The following is a 19,469-nucleotide window of genomic DNA, read 5'->3' as shown; positions in this document are numbered from 1 at the left end:
TCCACTGGTATCGGTAATCCCTCGGCCTCGTATGCTGAGGAGATAATTGACTTATCCGCCCTGTTATGGCGTGAGTAGATGCGCCTTTATCTTTATTTCTACCCTGTATTGGACAAACAATTTTGTGTCCTGTAGCCACTCCTGAGTGGCCTCTAAGTAGCATGTGACCGCTCGTCTGACGTCCAATGAGTGAAAGAATCTTTCTTTATTGTTTTCCGGGATGGGCAGAATGAGGGTAGGACTATCTCCTGGTCTAAAATTTTGGGGAGATACTACCTAAGGGAGGAATCCTGGGTTCAGTTTTAGTATTATGCAGTCGTCATTTGAATGTAGGAGTTCTGGACTGACACAGCCTGGATCTCACCCAGCCGCTTGGCTGAGGTGATGGCTACCCAAAGGATGTGTTTTTGTGTAAGTTTGTGACATCAATCTCTGATATTGGCTCATATGGTGGTCTGCATAGAGCGTTAAATAACTGATTTAGGTCTCACGGGGAACTGTTTTCCTTAACGTGGGTATCAATCTCTGGATGGCCTTTGTAAAACATGTTATCCACGGATGAAAGGCCACGGAGAAATCAAAGAAAGTACTCCAAGCTGCTATCTGAACTTTCAATGTGCTTGGACTCAGACCTTTATTAAGTCCTGCCTGGAGGAAGTCAAGGATTTGAGGGATATATGGGCAAGACGGGTCTATGGGGATACTACCACCTTCTGAGCAGAACTTCCCCAAGATTTTGCAATAGATTGCTCTCGGTAACCGGCTTACAGCTGGTCTGCATCTTTGAGATCAATTGGTAGGAGAGGTCTCTGGATCTTAGGATCAGTCTCTCAGGATCCATGCTGCCAACTGTAGGGTCACCGGATCTGGGTGCAGAACTGGGCATTGGGAAAGTAAATCCTCTGGCGTTGGTAGATGGGCAGCCCTTCCTGAGCCATCTTCTTCAGGAGGGGGAACCAACTTCGCCCGGGCCCGAAGAGTACCACTAGCATCACCAGCCTTCTTCCTGGATCTTCCTGAAGACTCTCGGTAATATAGCAATCGGGGGAAGCCCGTATAGCAGTCCCCCACTCAATATCTGATTCAAGGCGTCGACCCCTTTGGATGGTCCGCTGGATTGAGGGAGAAGAATCTCTGTAGCCTGGTGTTCTTCCTTGACGCAAAGAGGTCTAGCTGAGGGGTCCACTCGGTGGCTCGGACTTCTTGTCCTGTTCAAATAGTCGGCTATGTTGTTCCTGGTGCCTTGCGGGTGTACCGGTCATATGGAGCGAACATTGTTCTCTGCCCCGGTGAAGATGTGGGCCGCCAGGTTCTGAAGCTTTCCCCCTGGTGGCGTAGGAAAGACACTGTGGTTACGATGTTTGACCTGGCTTACCTAAGTTGGCCCTGTAGACTCGACCGGCTTCGTTTTAGTGTCTCCCGAACTGCTCCTAGTTTGAGGACTGTGAACTGATGCTTCCGGGCCATGTCCCTGAAGGTACCTTCCTTTCAGATGGGCCCCACATCCTTTCCTGCTGGCGTCCGTAACGACAGTCCCGCATGGTGATAGGATCCGAGGCACCCCCAGGCTGATGGTTCTTGTGACTGGTCCACCACTTTGGAGATGATTTTAGGTCTGAGGACGGCCGAGTGTCTTTGTCCAGAGAGGTCTGCCGTCTGTCCCACTTTGACCCGATTTCCCTTTGTAGTCTTCTCGTCCCATTACGCAGGGTATGTATGCTGTCAGGGTACCTAGGACCTTCATTGCGGTTCTTATGGATATTCAATCTCGTCATAGCTGGCAAACTTTTTTTTTTTCTTTTTTACTTCCGGTAAACGAGATTCCTCTCTTGGAACCTAACATGATTCCCAGGAATTCTTTCCCCTCCCGGGGTACCGGGCTGCAGGTCTGACTTGTCTTGTTTAGGATTCATCTAGAATCTCAAGCGTGGCGATTACCAAGTCGAGTTGTCTTTTAACTCTGATGCTGAACTAGATATTACAAGGAAGTCGTCCAGGTATGGCACGATGATTATGCCGCTTGTCTTAAGTGTGCCACGATCTTGGCGACCAGCTTCATGAAAACCCAGGTGCTGAAGCTAGGCCGAAAGGACGAGCCTGAATCTGAAAATGGTAGTACCCGCTTTTTATTTTTAGGGCAAATCGCAGGAACTTCTGAGAGGGAGGGTGGATGGGAAACCGGATAGAATGCACTCTTTAGATCTATTGTGCACATTGTGGTGTTCTACTCTATCAGAGGGATGGTGGTTTTTAGGGACTCCAACCGGAATCTTGTGTATCGGACCCACTGGTTAAGTGGTTTTTAAATTTATAATGGTCCAACTCTCCCCCAAAGGGTTGTGAAGAGAGTTGAATAGAGGCCTTGACCTCTCTCAGTTCCTGGGACCAGAACCACTATTTCTGACCCTAGCAGATCTTTACGTCTGCCCATACAGGGTCTATAAGGGTTTTGGACTTGAATTGTAACTACAAACCGTGCTGGGGGGGGGGGCTTTGTGAATTCAAGGGTATAGCCCTGGGAAACTGTATTCAGGATCCACTGATTCTGGGAGATAAGCCCCCATGCCTCTGAGAAGTTTTTGAGGTGACCCCCTACGGATATCGAGCTGATCTTCTTTTCCCTCTATCCTGGGAGCCTGAGGAGAACATTTGTGCTCCCTTTCTCATTGCGGCCTTTGAGCATTACGAGGCACAGGGGGGAGGGGGCCATAGGAGGAGGGTAATGTTAAGCGTTGGGTTCCTGCCTCTGCACAGCAGGAATCACGAGCCTTGCCGTCTGTGGTCTCCCATTCCTCCCCGGCCGTAGTGGAGTCTGCTCAGCAAAGACATCGTTCTCAGCATCCTGCTCAGTCTGCTACTGTTGGCTCGGTAAATATTATCTAGTGGATTGGAAGGGTCATGGCCCAGAGGATAGGACCTCTGAAGGGAAAATATCCTTTTTTGATGTCCATGGCCTTCCAGTATTTTATCTAAGACCAGCCTGAATACTCCTCCGACTGAGAAGGTAAATCACGTAACTTATTTTTCGACTGGTAATCCCCTGACCAGGTCTTCATCCCTATGGCTTGGCAAGCCAAATGGATAAAGAATTATTCCTGGCCGCGAAACGCACTGATTCGGCTGAAGCTTCCACCAGAAATCCAGTTGTAATTCTCAACAGGGGAAGGCTTTCTAAGATATCACGTCTAGGGGTTTTCCCTTTTGATCGGTGCTCTAACTGGTCGATCCATAGATGCATGTATCTGACGACCGATGTGACTAGAAGTATCTTCAAAGGGAATTGAAAACTTCCGTGACACCCTGGCCACTAGGGGTGTCGATCTTAGGAACTTCATCCCGAGTGTTAACCTGGTTAATGGGTAGTTGAAGCCCAAGGACTCGAGGAACGATGAGCCGCTCCTCAGCGTCCTCCCATTCCTCTAGAATCCTTGTACGGATATGGTCTTTAACGGGCCCCAAACATCTTGCTGGATGACTGAGGAGGTAGCAGACCTGAGGCAGAGGCCTGGACCTCCCTCTGACCATTGTGCACGTCTCAGCGGGGGAAAAGAGGCTTGTTTGCCTCTGACGAACCTGAGGGTGCACTCTTCGCATAGGGGTTTAAAGGTATGCCTGTCGATTTGCCCCTGGTCTGCCCAGCCTCGCGCTGCCTAGCGGCTGACACCTGACGAGAGCAGTTACGCTGACGAGAGCAGTTACGCTCAGCCTAGAAGGACCGCCTGGTCAGCCCCCTGGTAGTTTGCCGGCACAGATGGCGTTTATTGGATCTGCCCGCTTTCCTGGAGGTTGATGCTGCAGGAGTCGGTGCCGTCTTTTTCTATCGTAAAGCACGGAAGCTTTTTGGTTAAAGCTCCTGTCTTACATATGTCATGTCCATCGTGCCCACTACTTACAGACATTGGTGGTTCAGGGTGATGGCTGCTTCCACAACGTCTTTCCTGGCGGTGTATGGTAGTCTGTATGGCCGACCCCCGCCACTGTCCTACCTTGCCTTGAGTGGGTCGATTGATCCTCATGCCGTCTGCTGTCCCCGCGCCGCCGTTCCGTTCCCGGCTCTGTTGTGCTCCATGCCCGGTGCGACGCAACCGGAAGTCATCATCTGGCGCCCGGAAATGATGCGGCCACAGCCCTGGGGATGATGCAGTGTGTGACGTCGGGAGCCGAGAGCCCCGCTGAGGGGAAGCGGCTCCGAGTCCCGGAGCAGCGCTCCATGGGATGCCTGGCGGAGAACCCCCCCCTTAGGGGAGTGCCGCATCGGACGGGAGAAGCTTGGCCTTGGACCCCGATCCCCCTGGCCCCTTGGTAAGATTCTGACGATCCTGTGGATGCCGCAGCTATCTTCCTCCGCGGCGCTCTCGCGCCTGTCCTTACAGGGACAGGAAAAACACTGGAGTGTGGGAGTGGGAGGGGACCTTTTAACCTCTCGTGCATTTCCTGTCCCTATAAGGATGAAGGAAGGACAACCCCATGATGCTGTCGGGATAGGACGTCCTAGAAATATTGGATTCTCGTTATGCTAGACGGAGACTCCAGTACCTGGTCAAATGGAAGGGTTATGGCCAGGAGGATAATTCTTGGGTCTCTGCTTCTGACATTCATGCCGAAAGATTGGTTCGTACTTTTCACCGGGCCCATCCTGACCGGCCTGGTGGCGTGGATGAGGGTTCGGTGACCCCTCCTCAAGGGGGGGGTACTGTTGTGAATTCTCTCTCTGGCTTCCCTCTGGTGATTACTGAAGATAGTGGAGCTGGTCAGATTGAGAGTTCTCTTTCTGGGCTCCCTCTGGTGGTTACTGAGGTAGTGGAGCTGATCTGATTGACAGAGGCTTGCCATCTGATAATGAGGAAGACGATTGGAGATCTGGGGTTTCTGATTGGGATATAAGACAGCTGACTCCCTCTATCCCTGCTGGTGATTTTCTTCCTGTTCCTGCTGAGGTCTGATGTCTCCTGGTCTTTCCCTGCATGTTCAGCTAAGTGGTTCATTTGCTGTTCTGTTTGCATTTGATCTGGTTTTGTCTATCTCTGTTTGGTGCGGGTCAGCCAGCTCCGGCTGGGGCTGTGCTGAATCACCGCCCATATGTTACTGCATGTTCCAGTTTGTTTTGTCCCCTTTTATATTGGTCTCTTTTTGCTTTGCTTTTAGAATTTACCAGAGTGCTAATATAGTGGGGGGCGAAGTCGTGCGACTTCAGTGTTTTTGTGCATCAGACGTGTTGGACTTTTTGCAGGGTTTTTGCGTGATTGCAGACAGTGTCTTTCCTTTCCTGTCCTGTCTAGTTAGTTTGGGCCCCATCATTTGCTCAGCCTATTTTCCTACCTGCGTTTGTGTTTTCATCTTGTCTCACCGACAATATATGTTTGAGGGCTATCTATTCCTTTGGGGTCTGCTACGGGGCAGTTTAGATTTCCCCTTTCTTGCTTTAGGCTGTTAGCGCTCCAGTTGTGCCGAGGCTAGGATCATCGTAGGTACGCTCCACGGCTAGTGCTAGTTGTGTGGACAGGATCAGGGGTCTGCAATCCACTTAGTTACCAACCTCTCTGGTTTTCTGTGGCTTAGCCTGGGCCTGCTATCCTCCTCGGTGACCCATTCATAACACCATCCCATTACTCCACATAACTCTTCCTAATACTCAACATAATCCATCCCACTACTTCACATACCTCCTCCCATTACGCCACATAATCCATCCCACTACTCCACATAACTCTTCCTAATACTCAGAATAATCCATTCCACTACTCCACATAACTCATCTTATTACTTCACATAACTCATCCTATTACTTCACATAACTCCTCCCATTACTTCACATAACTCCTCCCATTACTCCACATAACTCCTCCCATTACTCCACATAACTCCTCCCATTACTCCACATAACTCATCCCATTACTCCACATAACTCATCCCATTACTCCACATAACTCATCCCATTACTCCACATAACTCCTCCCATTACTCCACATAACTCCTCCCATTACTCCACATAACTCCTCCCACTACTCCACATAACTCCTCCCACTACTCCACATAACTCCTCCCACTACTCCACATAACTCCTCCCACTACTCCACATAACTCCTCCCATTACTCCACATAACTCCTCCCATTACTCCACATAACTCCTCCCATTACTCCACATAAACCATCCCACTACTCCACATAAACCATCCCACTACTCAACATAATCCATCCCACTACTCAACATAATCCATCCCACTACTTCACATACCTCCTCCCATTACGCCACATAATCCATCCCACTACTCCACATAACTCTTCCTAATACTCAGAATAATCCATCCCACTACTCCACATAACTCCTCCTATTACCCAAAATAATCCATGCCACTACTTCACATAACTCCTCCTATTACTCAACATAAGCATAATAATTACGCCACATAATACATCCCACTACTCCACATAACTCTTCCTAATACTCAGAATAATCCATCCCACTACTCCACATAACTCATCTTATTACTCCACATAATCCATCCCACTACTCCCTGTAATGATACTACGATTATGCTCATATTCGTAGTACCCTCCTAGAACTTTCCATTGTCACACACACACACGGACCTCTGCTACATCCATTAGGTCTGTGCAAGACACACACTGTGGGCTTTTCGTCCCCCTCCCCTCCCAGCTCCTTCTAGCTCCACACTCTGTGTAACGTGATACTAGTTTATGGCCCTACGCTGGCTGAAGGCAGTTGGGGAAACATGTGCTCTTTTGTCCAAGATAGTTGATTTAAGATCTAAATATTAGGGCAGATCTTGACCCCAGTTGGTGTTATAGGTATGAAAGATACATATTTGGGATGTGCTTCGTTAAAGCTACCCACCCCTTTAGCTTTCTAGACTCCAGCTTCAGCGGAATCCAAGAAATGGATTCCTACTTAACCGGTCCATACAGGTACTTTGTGCTTGGGCTCAAATTAACGCCAGGCTCATGCTCGGAAGGATGGTAGTTCCGTCGTTACTCTACGAGGTTCCCTTCCCGAGATATGATACTTATGAGTTTTCAGTACGTGTTAGCCCCTCTGAGGAAAGAGGTTTGCTTCCATAACTCAGCCCCCTCAGTGATGTCACGACCAGGGAGTATAAGATAGTGGGAGCTCATTTTGCAGGGGTTTTTGCCCTGGAACCCTGATAGAGAGAGGCTCTGTGATGCACTGTGATATATCGCCCCTGGTCTGCTATGGAATGACAAGCAACTGTAAGTGTTTTTCTCCTTTTAATCCCTGTTATTTTGTAATCATTTGTACATATTTCCATTATCTCATTTTGTAATATCTTTTATACTTGTTGTAAACACTGCCTACCTTTTTGAGTAAAATCTATAAAATTACTAGCTTTGTTTCTCTTTGCCCTAAAACGTATCTTCACGTCCTCTGAGGCTAAATTCGCTACTTATTGGAGTGACTCCTGCCCCATATTCTAGGACGGGGGTCCCTAACCTGTGGGTCGGGAGCCACAAGTGGCTCGTGGTCCCATGAATTGTGGCTCGCGACTGTCTGCCAGCTTGGTGCAATACCTCCACGTCTAGTAAACAGGTATGAGGAGCACATCTCAAAATGGTGAATTTTGTGAGTAGCCCTGCCAGAAGAGCAGATGTGGATGCATATATACTGGTCTCAGGGGTTTCGATTTAATTTAAGTATGGTTCGCTGGAAACAGGATGATACTACATGTTAGAGGAGGTGCTTGAAGCTGGATATGACAGAGTGTTGGGAGTGCTGGATGGGAAAATACTGAATGGAGGAATTGTGGGGACCACTGGATCTTGTTATACTGCTTCGGGGGATTTCTGTGGAAAAGCTTTGGTCATCATTATACCTGTAATGGGGCCTCTGATTGCCACTACAGTGAGGGGGAGGGAGCTGGATGTGTCTCGTGACCCTCTCTCAGACCTGAAGGTGGCTCAGTAGGTCAAAAAGGTTGGGGACCAATGTTCTAGAACCAGGAGCTGGTGGCAGCGAAGGGTGTTCGGGGCTTTTGGGGGGGATCCTGGCAGTGTCGGACGGAGTTTGATAAGTGTACATCCCGCCTAGGACGGGATTAGTCATCTCCCTCACTGCAGCCTTCCCATTAGCTCGACGCGGTGAGGCGGCCCGTCCAGCGACTACTTATCCTAGGTGCAGCTCCCTGACTGATCTGAGGGTAAGGGGGCGTCGGAGAGCTGCAAAGTCCAAACCGGAAATTGGAAAGCGGGATATACATAAATCCTTGCTGAGACGAACCGAGGGGCAACCAAACAACCCCGGTTCCTGACATACTGGTGGCAGCAGTGGGATACTCAAATATATCCCCCTTGCAATTCGTGACACTCCCCATAACTCCTCCCATTACTTCCCATAACCCCTCTCGTTATTCCATAGAACTCTTTCTGTTTCTTATATCCTCCTCTTGGGTACGTGTACCTGCTGCTGGAGATAGACTGTCAGGCACTCCTCCATGACGTGGCTGATCAGAGAATCTACTATGTCTCCCACCACATGTTCTCCATCTTCAGCCGTCACCATGGACATCCAGTCATCCTCGGTGAAGCGTCCTGGTATGATATCCACGGTCACTGGTGGGAGAGGAGCTACAGTCACAGTTCGCGACTTGTCCCCCCGAGACTTAGAGACAGAAACACGCGGCATGACCTGCAGGACAAAAGATATAATGGACGATGACTCCACCACGTATGTGATGTAGAATTTACCAGAGGATGACCGCAGCCGACAATGGTGTCATCTCTATTATGACTGATCGGGGATCACTCCAGGGAGCGAAGCAATGATGGTGGACATGGATCTTCATACCTATGTAACAACATGAAAGAAAAAAATGGAAGTGTCCCTGCTCTTGAGCTGAAGATAAGAAACACATCATTTCTAGGAGAGGTGACCACCACCCTCATACAATGGAGGAAATATAATAATATAATGTCCAGTCAGCAGAAAAAAACACAACACCTGCAGAAAGCTGAGCCTGTTCACAGCACTACCCCATTATAAAGGAGTAAGAGTGCAGTGGAGGACTCACCATACAGGCTCAGTAACATTACACTGGTTTATTGGAGCTGTACTTAAGCTGGGCCTAAAGGGCCTGTCACACTTAGCGATATCGCTAGCAATATCGCTATAACTTGTGACATTATAGCGATATTGCTGTGTCTGATACTTACCTACGACCCGCTCCCCCGCTGGTTATCGCTGATCGCGCGAGAACGTCCTGGACCGTTTGTCGTCGTCAGCTTCCTGCTGGGCTTCCTGTGGAGAGACGAGCGTGGAGCCGGGCGGGAGGACGCAGGATCGCCTAGTGTGACAGGTAAGTAGCGACCCCCGTCCCCAGCGATGTCGCTGGTGAGATCTTCCTGTGTGGCAGCTCACTAGCGACCACTTAGCGATGCACCAGCGATCCTGACCGCGTCATATCGCTGGTGCATCGCTAAGTGTGACAGTACCCTAACACATGAGGAAGAAGAGATTACGGTAATAATCACAGATATCGGGGCCATTTTTGGCCACCACTTGAGAAAATAGGGAGAGCCCATGGTATCTCCAAAACACGAAATACAGACAGAGGATCTCATAACCTCAGCGAGTATTGAACGAGGTCGAGTGAAAGCTGGAGATCTCCACTGTCTTTATACACCGGCAGGTCCAATAGTATTAGGACACTAGACAGAAATTTTGTAAAAGCTCCTTCATATACCAGGACAAAGGTCAAGACACCTAGCCATCGGGATATAACCAGGAACTTCCAGATATTTTTCCATTGTAGATAAATCTATAGTGTGTTGTTGGATTCCTATGAAGAGAGAAAGTACCGTATCAATGAACTCTACAACGCCAGAAAGCTAGCATACAAATAACAGAAACTGACTTGCACATCAAGTCTGAACAGGTGGCTCCCTGACCAGTGTGAACACCACTCTAAGGTTAATGTGTGAATGTGGAATGTGGACTAGTCTAGACTAGTTCTTGATGTGCCGGTCAGTTTTCTGTTATTTGTATGCTAGCTTTGTGACTGAGCACCCCGCCCTTCACCATGTGGTGGTTTTAATTACAGCTGGTTCCTGCTAACCCATAAATATAGGCTTTACTGAGAGAGGTGTCCACAATCACCCATGCAATCAGACATTAGCCTTAGAGCGGTGTTCACACTGGCCAGGGACCCATCAGACTCGAGACCACCTTGATGTTGGTTGATGGACAGACATTATTTGGCCAAATTTTGTGCAAAGCGTCTCATGTATTTTTCCTAATATTCAAAAGCCATTTTTTGCTATTCACATTTCATAGATTTCACATTGACATGCTTTAACACGACTGAGTGCAACCATTTACGTATATATTAAGCCCAGAAGACAAGTCACAAAGAAAAATCGCAGATTCTGTCCTTCGCATCCTTTAGTCAAGATTAGATCACTCAGAGAAGACAGACCACAATCCAGACAGAGAAAAGACTATAGGAGTGGATATATCTGCAATGCCGTATAATGTCAGCAACACCAAAAGCCTGGGAGAGCCCAGAAGAAATGTAGAAGATCACAGATCCTGCCCTTCACATCTTCTACACAAGATCAGATGACTTTTGAGGAGGACACGTCTCATTGTTTACAATCTGGAGGGAGAAGATACCGTAATTCAGGAGCGAACATATCTACAATGAGGTACACTGATAATAAGAAGGAAAGTATCAGTGATCTAAGCAACACCAGAAGTCCGGGAGAGACCAGAAGTAATGTAGAAGATCACATATCCTGCCCTTCACATCTTCTACACAAGATCAGATGACTTCTGAGGAGGACACGTCTCATTGTTTACAATCTGGAGGGAGAAGATACCATAATTCAGGAGCGGACACATCTACAATATGGTACACATAATAAGAAGGAAAGTATCAGTGATCTAAGCAACACCAGAAGCTCAGGAGAGACCGGAAGTAATGTAGAAGATCACAGATCCTGCCCTTCACATCTTCTACACAAGATCAGATGACTTCTGAGGAGGACATGTCTCATTGTTTACAATCTGGAGGGAGAAGATACCATAATTCAGGAGCGGACACATCTACAATATGGTACACATAATAAGAAGGAAAGTATCAGTGATCTAAGCAACACCAGAAGCTCAGGAGAGACCGGAAGTAATGTAGAAGATCACAGATCCTGCCCTTCACATCTTCTACACAAGATCAGATGACTTCTGAGGAGGACACGTCTCATTGTTTACAATCTGGAGGGAGAAGATACCGTAATTCAGGAGCGGACATATCTACAATGAGGTACACTGATAATAAGGAAAGTATCAGTGATCTAAGCAACACCAGAAGCTCAGGAGAGACCGGAAGTAATGTAGAAGATCACAGATCCTGCCCTTCACATCTTCTACACAAGATCAGATGACTTCTGAGGAGGACACGTCTCATTGTTTACAATCTGGAGGGAGAAGATACCGTAATTCAGGAGCGGACATATCTACAATGAGGTACACTGATAATAAGGAAAGTATCAGCGATATAAGCAACACCAGAAGCCCCCGGGAGAGACCAGAAGTAATGTAGAAGATCACAGATCCTGCCCTTCACATCTTCTACACAAGATCAGATGACTTCTGAGGAGGACATGTCTCATTGTTTACAATCTGGAGGGAGAAGATAACGTAATTCAGGAGCGGACATATCTACAATGAGGTACACTGATAATAAGGAAAGTATCAGCGATATAAGCAACACCAGAAGCCCCCGGGAGAGACCAGAAGTAATGTAGAAGATCACAGATCCTGCCCTTCACATCTTCTACACAAGATCAGATGACTTCTGAGGAGGACACGTCTCATTGTTTACAATCTGGAGGGAGAAGATACCGTAATTCAGGAGCGGACACATCTACAATGAGGTACACTGATAATAAGGAAAGTATCAGCGATATAAGCAACACCAGAAGCCCCCGGGAGAGACCAGAAGTAATGTAGAAGATCACAGATCCTGCCCTTCACATCTTCTACACAAGATCAGATGACTTCTGAGGAGGACATGTCTCATTGTTTACAATCTGGAGGGAGAAGATAACGTAATTCAGGAGCGGACATATCTACAATGAGGTACACTGATAATAAGGAAAGAATCAGCGATATAAGCAACACCAGAAGCCCCCGGGAGAGACCAGAAGACAAGGAAAGTGAAAAATAGCAGCATCCTGTCCTTGACATGGCCTAGACGATTTCAGATGTACTACAATCAGACGAGACGGTGGCAGGTTAAAATAATGTCTTTATATTTTATAAAACATGTTTAATCATCCCTGCTCTCCCCCACTAAAAATAAATAGAATTATTCCATATTATACATTGCTGAGTCCGGTAAAAGTCCAATTTAAGAAAAAAAATGATTGAACCCATACGGTGAACGCTGTGAAATGCCGGAATTGCTGCTATTACAACATCGTAAGCCCCTAACAGAACACCAGAAAACTCATCAATTGTTTATGTACTGTACAAAATGTCAATGTTTTGTTCATTATTATTTCTCAGTAATCTCATAGTGATACTAAACATATGTTAAAAACTTAGGGTTTTCTATACTTCAGAAGTGAAAAATAATTCAGAACCTTGTTTTGTTTCTGACTCCCATAACATTTTTTTATTTTTCCGCCCATGGAGCAGTGTGAGGGTTTTGTTTTCTGTGTATTCAGCTGTAGGTCCTATTGGTACCATTTTGGGGACATACACTATTTTGATCACTTTATTGTGCAAGATGGAAAAACAGCAATTCTGCCATTTTTTTTTTCTTCTCAGCGCTTAGCCTCTGCAGTTATATTTTTATAGATCAGATTTTTCAATACACTGATACCAAATATATGTATTATAAAAGGGAAAAAGTGATTTAAATTTGAATACTTTTTTATTTCAATATTTTTTAAAACATGCTTTGTTTTTTTTTTTTAGTCCTCCTAGGTGACGTGAACCTGTGATTACATTATAAAGTGTAATACAGACTATCCCGTGAAGCTGAGTCTCCGGCCGAGCTTCACACGAAAAGTCTCCGCCCGAGCTTCACACGAAAAGTCTCCGCCCGAGCTTCACAAGAAAAGTCTCCGGCCGAGCTTCACAAGAAAAGTCTCCGGCCGAGCTTCGCACGAAAAGTCTCCGGCCGAGCTTCACAAGAAAAGTCTCCGCCCGAGCTTCACAAGAAAAGTCTCCGGCCGAGCTTCCCACGAAAAGTCTCCGGCCGAGCTTCGCACGAAAAGTCTCCGGCCGAGCTTCGCACGAAAAGTCTCCGGCCGAGCTTCACACGAAAAGTCTCCGGCCGAGCTTCACACAAAAGTATTTGGTTAAGCCTCCAAGGAGAGCTTCAGAGGAAAGTGTGTAGCTAAGCTTCAAAGAAGAGTATCTGAGGAGAGTCTCTGGCTAAGCTTCGGCTGAGCTTCGCAGCACAGTCTCTGGCTGAGCTTCGCAGCACAGTCTCTGGCTGAGCTTCGCAGCACAGTCTCTGGCTGAGCTTCGCAGCACAGTCTCTGGCTGAGCTTCGCAGCACAGTCTCTGGCTGAGCTTCGCAGCACAGTCTCTGGCTGAGCTTCGCAGCACAGTCTCTGGCTGAGCTTCGCAGCACAGTCTCTGGCTGAGCTTCGCAGCACAGTCTCTGGCTGAGCTTCGCAGCACAGTCTCTGGCTGAGCTTCGCAGCACAGTCTCTGGCTGAGCTTCGCAGCACAGTCTCTGGCTGAGCTTCGCAGCACAGTCTCTGGCTGAGCTTCGCAGCACAGTCTCTGGCTTCACATCCAAGAGAAACACAATGATTTTTTTCTCAGGCGTTATCCTAGTTGCATCCATTTTTCTTCACCGAATAGGTGAACTGAACTTTTTTTTATCTTTTGCCTCTTAACATTGGATCATGTAAATGCAGATGTAGCTTGGATGTAACTCTGAAGTCTTCAGTGTGTGTCCTCTGTTTAACATGGATCCTCATACGTCTTAAAGGGAACCTGACAGGTAATACATGCTGGCCAAACTGAGGGCAGCATGTATCAGTCACTTTCTGTAGGATCACAGGCATGTGTGCTTGTGTCTGAAACACTGCGGCAATTCAGAGAAAAACATACTTTTAATATCTGCCGGGGACCGAGCTGCCTGTGCACTAGTCCTACAGGCGGGTCTCCGATGGCCGCTCTGCTGACAGTGACTGACAAGCCCCTGCTTATACAGTGCTTATCGCATACATGGCTGTGATCGTACAGCCAGTGGCTTGTCCAGGGTTTGTGCAGCAAGTAAAGCCTGTCAGGTTCCCTTAAAAGGCCAGCTCTGACCCGCCATAGTGATGAGAATAGGATCAGTTCTCAGTTTGACGGACCGTAGACACATTTTTAAAATTGATTTGTGTATTTATCCATGAAACTTTGTGGGTTTGTGCGCTGAGAAAACAGACGGACAGTACGTGGACATGTCATACAGATGAGTCCAAGGTGGCAGTTACAGGGTTTCCAGCGGGCCCCTGGCTGCACCTGTACCCTGCCCCGTGGGCGCCGTTAGGAGCTGCTGTGCCATGGCACCATTTGCTGCTGCCGCTACGGTCAGATTTGGCTACCTAACATTGCTCCTGAGCCTGATCCATACAGCCGCCAGCACATTGGGGCTACAACGTACATCATGGGTCTATAAAGAGTTAAGTAAGGTCAACAAGGTTCTAGACCCCCAAGGGACTTGTGCATGGGGCCGCACCAAAGAATACTTGACAACTGGCCCCAATCTCCGGCCTATTCTTTTCTATAATACATCCTCTTTGCTGTTCTTATGTTCGGTCCTTTGGGTGTTTTTCTTTTTTTAATTTCAGAATTAGAAAAACGCCTTGTAGCAAAAAAAGTGCATGTGACTTCAGTGACGAGGCTCCTGACGGGAGACGCTGCAGGCCAGGCGCAGTCCAAATAGCAGAAAACAACATTCCTCCAAAAACTCCCAAAAGGCCCAATGGTCCAACTGTCTACAATCAAGAGGCACAAGGTCCAATGCCAGAGACGTGTGCCATAGGACAGGAGCAGGCAAAACGCAGGGGCCACATTGTGGGAGAGAGGGACCATGAGACCCCGAGTCAACAAGAGGATGAGAAAAAGGGGTCAGACCAGGTCTGCCCTAAACCAGATCAGATCACTCGAAGGCCCAATGGTCCAACTGTCTATAATCAAGAGGCGCAAGGTCCAATGCCGGAGACGTGTGCCATAGGACAGGAGCAGGCAAAACGCAGGGGCCACATTGTGGGAGAGAGGGACCATGAGACCCCGAGTCAACAAGAGGATGAGAAAAAGGGGTCAGACCAGGTCTGCCCTAAACCAGATCAGATCACTCGAAGGCCCAATGGTCCAACTGTCTACAATCAAGAGGCGCAAGGTCCAATGCCGGAGACGTGTGCCATAGGACAGGAGCAGGCAAAACGCAGGGGCCACATTGTGGGAGAGAGGGACCATGAGACCCCGAGTCAACAAGAGGATGAGAAAAAGGGGTCAGACCAGGTCTGCCCTAAACCAGATCAGATCACTCGAAGGCCCAATGGTCCAACTGTCTACAATCAAGAGGCGCCAGGTCCAATGCCGGAGACGTGTGCCATAGGACAGGAGCAGGCAAAACGCAGGGGCCACATTGTGGGAGAGCGGAACCATGAGTCCCCGAGTCAACAAGAGGATAAGAAAAAGGGGTCAGACCAGGTCTGCCCTAAACCAGATCAGATCACTCGAAAGCCCAATGGTCCATCTGTCTACAATCAAGAGGCGTAAGGTCCAATGCCGGAGACGTGTGCCATAGGACAGGAGCAGGCAAAACACAGGGGCCACATTGTGGGAAGAGGGACCATGAGACCCCAAGTCAACAAGAGGATGAGAAAAAGGGGTCAGATGTTATGAATGGGTCACCCAGGAGGAACAACAAAAAGCTAAGTCCCAGAAAACCAGAGAGGTTGGTAACTGTGCAGATTGCAGATCCCTGATCTTAACCACACAACTAACAGTAGCAGTGGAGTGTTCCTACGATGTTCCTAGACGCCTCGTCACCGCCGAAGGACTACATAAACCTAAAGCAAGAAAATGGAAAACTAACTGCCCCAGAGCAGACCCCAAAAGAATAGACAGCCCTCACACATGTATTGACGGTGAAGCAAGATGAAAACACAAACACAGGCAGGAAAATAGGCTGAGCAAACGATGGGGCACGACTAACTAGAAAGGACAGGAAGGGAAAGCCACTGTCTGCAATCTGCCAAAAAACCCTACAAAATAATGTCCAACATGTCTGATATCAAAATTAACCCTGAAGTCACTAGACTTCTCCCACTATATCAGCACTCTGGAATATTCTGAAACAGAGCAAAAAGAGGCCAATCTAATAAGGGACAAAAAGGCAAATTGGCAAATACAGATAAATAGGAGTGGAAGTTCAGCATGGCCTCAGCAGGGGCAAGCTGACCACACAAGAAACTGAATTGACCAACAAGCGCAAGTGTGAACATTAGCAAAAAACAAACTTAACTTGAGAAGACTGGAAGAGAGCTGAAGTTCAAGACCTGAGAAGCAGACTGAATCACCAGCAGCAGGATGGGGCGTCGGCTGTCTTATATCCAGTCTGATACTCCAGAGATCCAATCGTTATCCTCCTCATCAGGTGGCAGATCACTACCACCTAAACCAACCTCACTACCTCCTGTCACCACCAGAGGGAGAACGGAAGGAGAACTCTCAACTGGTGGAGCAGAAAATGAGCTCATAACAGTCAGACCAGCTCTGCCCCAAACCAGATCAGATCACTCGAAGGCCCAATGGTCCAACTGTCTACAATCAAGAGGCACAAGGTCGACTGCTGGAGACTTGTGCCATAGGAGCGGAGCAGGCAAAACGCGAGGGCCACATTGTGGGAAATGGGTCCGATGAGGCCCTAAGTCAACAACATGATGAGAAAGGTGGTTAGACCGGCTCTGTCTTAAACTAGATATTATTGCTCGGAGGCGCAATGGTCTAACCATCTACAATCACGAGGCGCCTCCATGAATGGAAAGAACACAAAGGCCACAGGATATTTAGGCTACATTCACACACACAATTTTTTTTCTGCAGTCAAAAAACTGCTCTCTTGGCAGTAAAAACGCATTCACAATGCAGGTTTTTGCTAATTTTTTTTTTAGCTAGGTGCGGATTACGTGTGATTTTCGCATTGTACATGTTTAATAAAGTTAGTCTTATTCACCAAAAACTCTCATTGCTTTCTATGGGTGAAAAACCGCTGAAAGAATTGACGGCTGCAGACTGGCGCTGGAGTACTGATCTGCAGAGGACAGACCGCAGCGAGTGCCGGAGATCGGAGTCTCACCGCTCTGCTAATGCTGCAGACGCAGGAAAAAATACTGCAAAATGCTGTATGTATGTGAACATTGCCTTACAGCAGTGGTGGGGACCCGCAGGCTGCGGCCCTTAATGGCCTTTTATTTGGCCCCCAGGTGCATTCCCGGGTACTGCAGTGCTTGGGCCGGCAGCCCACTCATTTGTTCTTTCTCTGTGAACATGCAGCGTTCTCTTCTGAGCCCTGACGCGCGTGCAATGAAACATCACGACCTGATTAGTGCCAGAGTTAGAACTTTGTGGGCAAAGTTAGCGTGGGATTTGTATGGCCCCCGAAGGACGGTATAAATATCCATATGGCCCTTAGCATAAATTAGGTCCCTCACCCAGGCGAATGGTGCGTGCCCATGATCCGGAGTAGCTGCGGGTCAGACGCTCCGTACTTGTGCAGCGGTCACTCCGCAGCGGCCGATGTTACTGCATAGTGGGGGAATTTCTAGAAACCTCAGGTCTACTATATGTGCGCAGCCTTCCGCCGTTCACCTGTGGATCACCCGCAGAGACAGGCGAGGGTAGCGTCTCTCCAGACCGCAGCATGTCTATTACGGACACGCGAGTCTCCAACAGAAATGTCACCCACAGGATGTACTGGACGCGGTGATCACATAGCCGGCAGAGAACGGACCTCCAAAGCCTGGCTGCCACTTCCGGATCGCGGGCCCCGACCTTACACTGTGCCACAGAGCGGGTTTTGCTGAGTTTTCGAATCACAAACTGTTAGACTAAGCTGTGAAAACGCAGGAATTTTGGAGACTTATTTTCTCATTAAACTCCTCAAAAAACTCAGTGTGGACAAAATAGAATAGAAAATCCCTAAAGAAACGTCAAAGGATTAATCCGAGAGCAGACGCCACCATGAGGCCTGGCACTTGTGGATATGAGATCCGGGGGGCGCAGGCTTTGCTCACTGAGCCAGGAAACCCTCTAAGCCACCCACCTCACTCCTGGGCACAGCTGGTAGCACAGGTGTAACCCTGGGGCCTTACACTGGGTGCTGTACCCCAATATCTACACCCCAGAGATTAGTGCCATCACCAATGACGCTGATATCATGTCTGTGTGTGCAGAGTCTGCTGCCCCGGGCAAACCGGAGATCCTGCACATAACGCGGCACGAGGACGACTGTGTACAGCTCCAGGCGAATCCCATCAGGTGTCACCACTCAGGGACAAGCCGCCAGGCTCAGTAGTCACGTGTTCCCAGGTAAAAAGCCAGGAGAGTGCATAGACAGAGGGGTGACAGCTCAGTACACCCCAGCCCTGACACTGGACAGCAGAACAGTCATCCACTGAGTCCAGATAACCGGCAGACGCGACTGTCCCCCTCTTCTAGGATCTCTCCTCGTCTCTGTATCTCCTCCAACAAACAAGATATTGGAGAGAATTTCGGACGCTCCAAGAATCCATGATCCTTTATTTCTCTACTGTCTATAAGGACATAGTAACATAGTGACCAAGGCTGAAAAAAGTCCTGTGTCCCTCCAGTTCAGCCTATATTCCGTCAGAATAAATCCCCAGATCTCCGTCCTTCTAAAGAACCTAATCACTGTAAGATACAATATTGTTACGCTCCAGGAAGACATCCAGGCCTCTCTTGAACCCTTCGACTGAGTTCGCCATCACCACCTCCTCAGGCAGGAAATTCCAGATTCTCACTGCCCAAACAGTAAAGAATCCTCTTCTATGTTGGTGGAGAAACCTTCTCTCCTCCAGACGCAGAGAATGCCCCCTTGTGACCGGCACCTTCCTTGGTATAAACAGATCCTCGGAAAGATATTTGTATTGTCCCCTTATATACTTATACATGGTTATTAGATCGCTCCTCAGTCGTCTTTTTTCTAGACTAAATAATCCAAATTTTGCTAATCTCTCTGGGTATTGTAGTTCCCCCATCCCCTTTATTAATTTTGTTGCTCTCCTTTGTACCCACTCTAGTTCTATTATATCCTTCCTGAGCACCGCTGCCCAAAACTGTACACAGTCCTCCATGTGCGGTCTAACCAGGGATTTGTACAGAGGCAGTATAATGCTCTCACCATGTGTATCCAGACCTCTTTTAATGCACCCCATGATCCTGTTTGTCTTTAGACCAC

General features: G+C 48.0%; 1 protein-coding gene across 3 annotated transcripts in view; it reads right to left on the bottom strand.

The window, feature by feature from the left end:
- The window catches only part of CUNH2orf81 (chromosome unknown C2orf81 homolog), a 32,439-nt gene that overhangs the window by 7,821 nt on the left and 5,149 nt on the right, over positions 1–19,469 (bottom strand). For all 3 annotated transcript variants that reach the window (XM_073562802.1, XM_073562804.1, XM_073562803.1), the window contains exon 2: positions 8,435–8,662. In XM_073562802.1, the coding sequence (XP_073418903.1) occupies positions 8,435–8,662 (228 nt within the window). The remainder of the gene's footprint in view (positions 1–8,434; positions 8,663–19,469) is intronic.

The sequence above is a fragment of the Dendrobates tinctorius genome, unplaced genomic scaffold, assembly GCF_039654945.1.
Source record: "Dendrobates tinctorius isolate UK_male_01 unplaced genomic scaffold, ASM3965494v1 ptg000367l, whole genome shotgun sequence".
NCBI lineage: Eukaryota > Metazoa > Chordata > Amphibia > Anura > Dendrobatidae > Dendrobates > Dendrobates tinctorius.
Note: the sequence above shows the minus strand (reverse complement) of the source record. Positions and strands in the feature narration are given on the sequence as shown.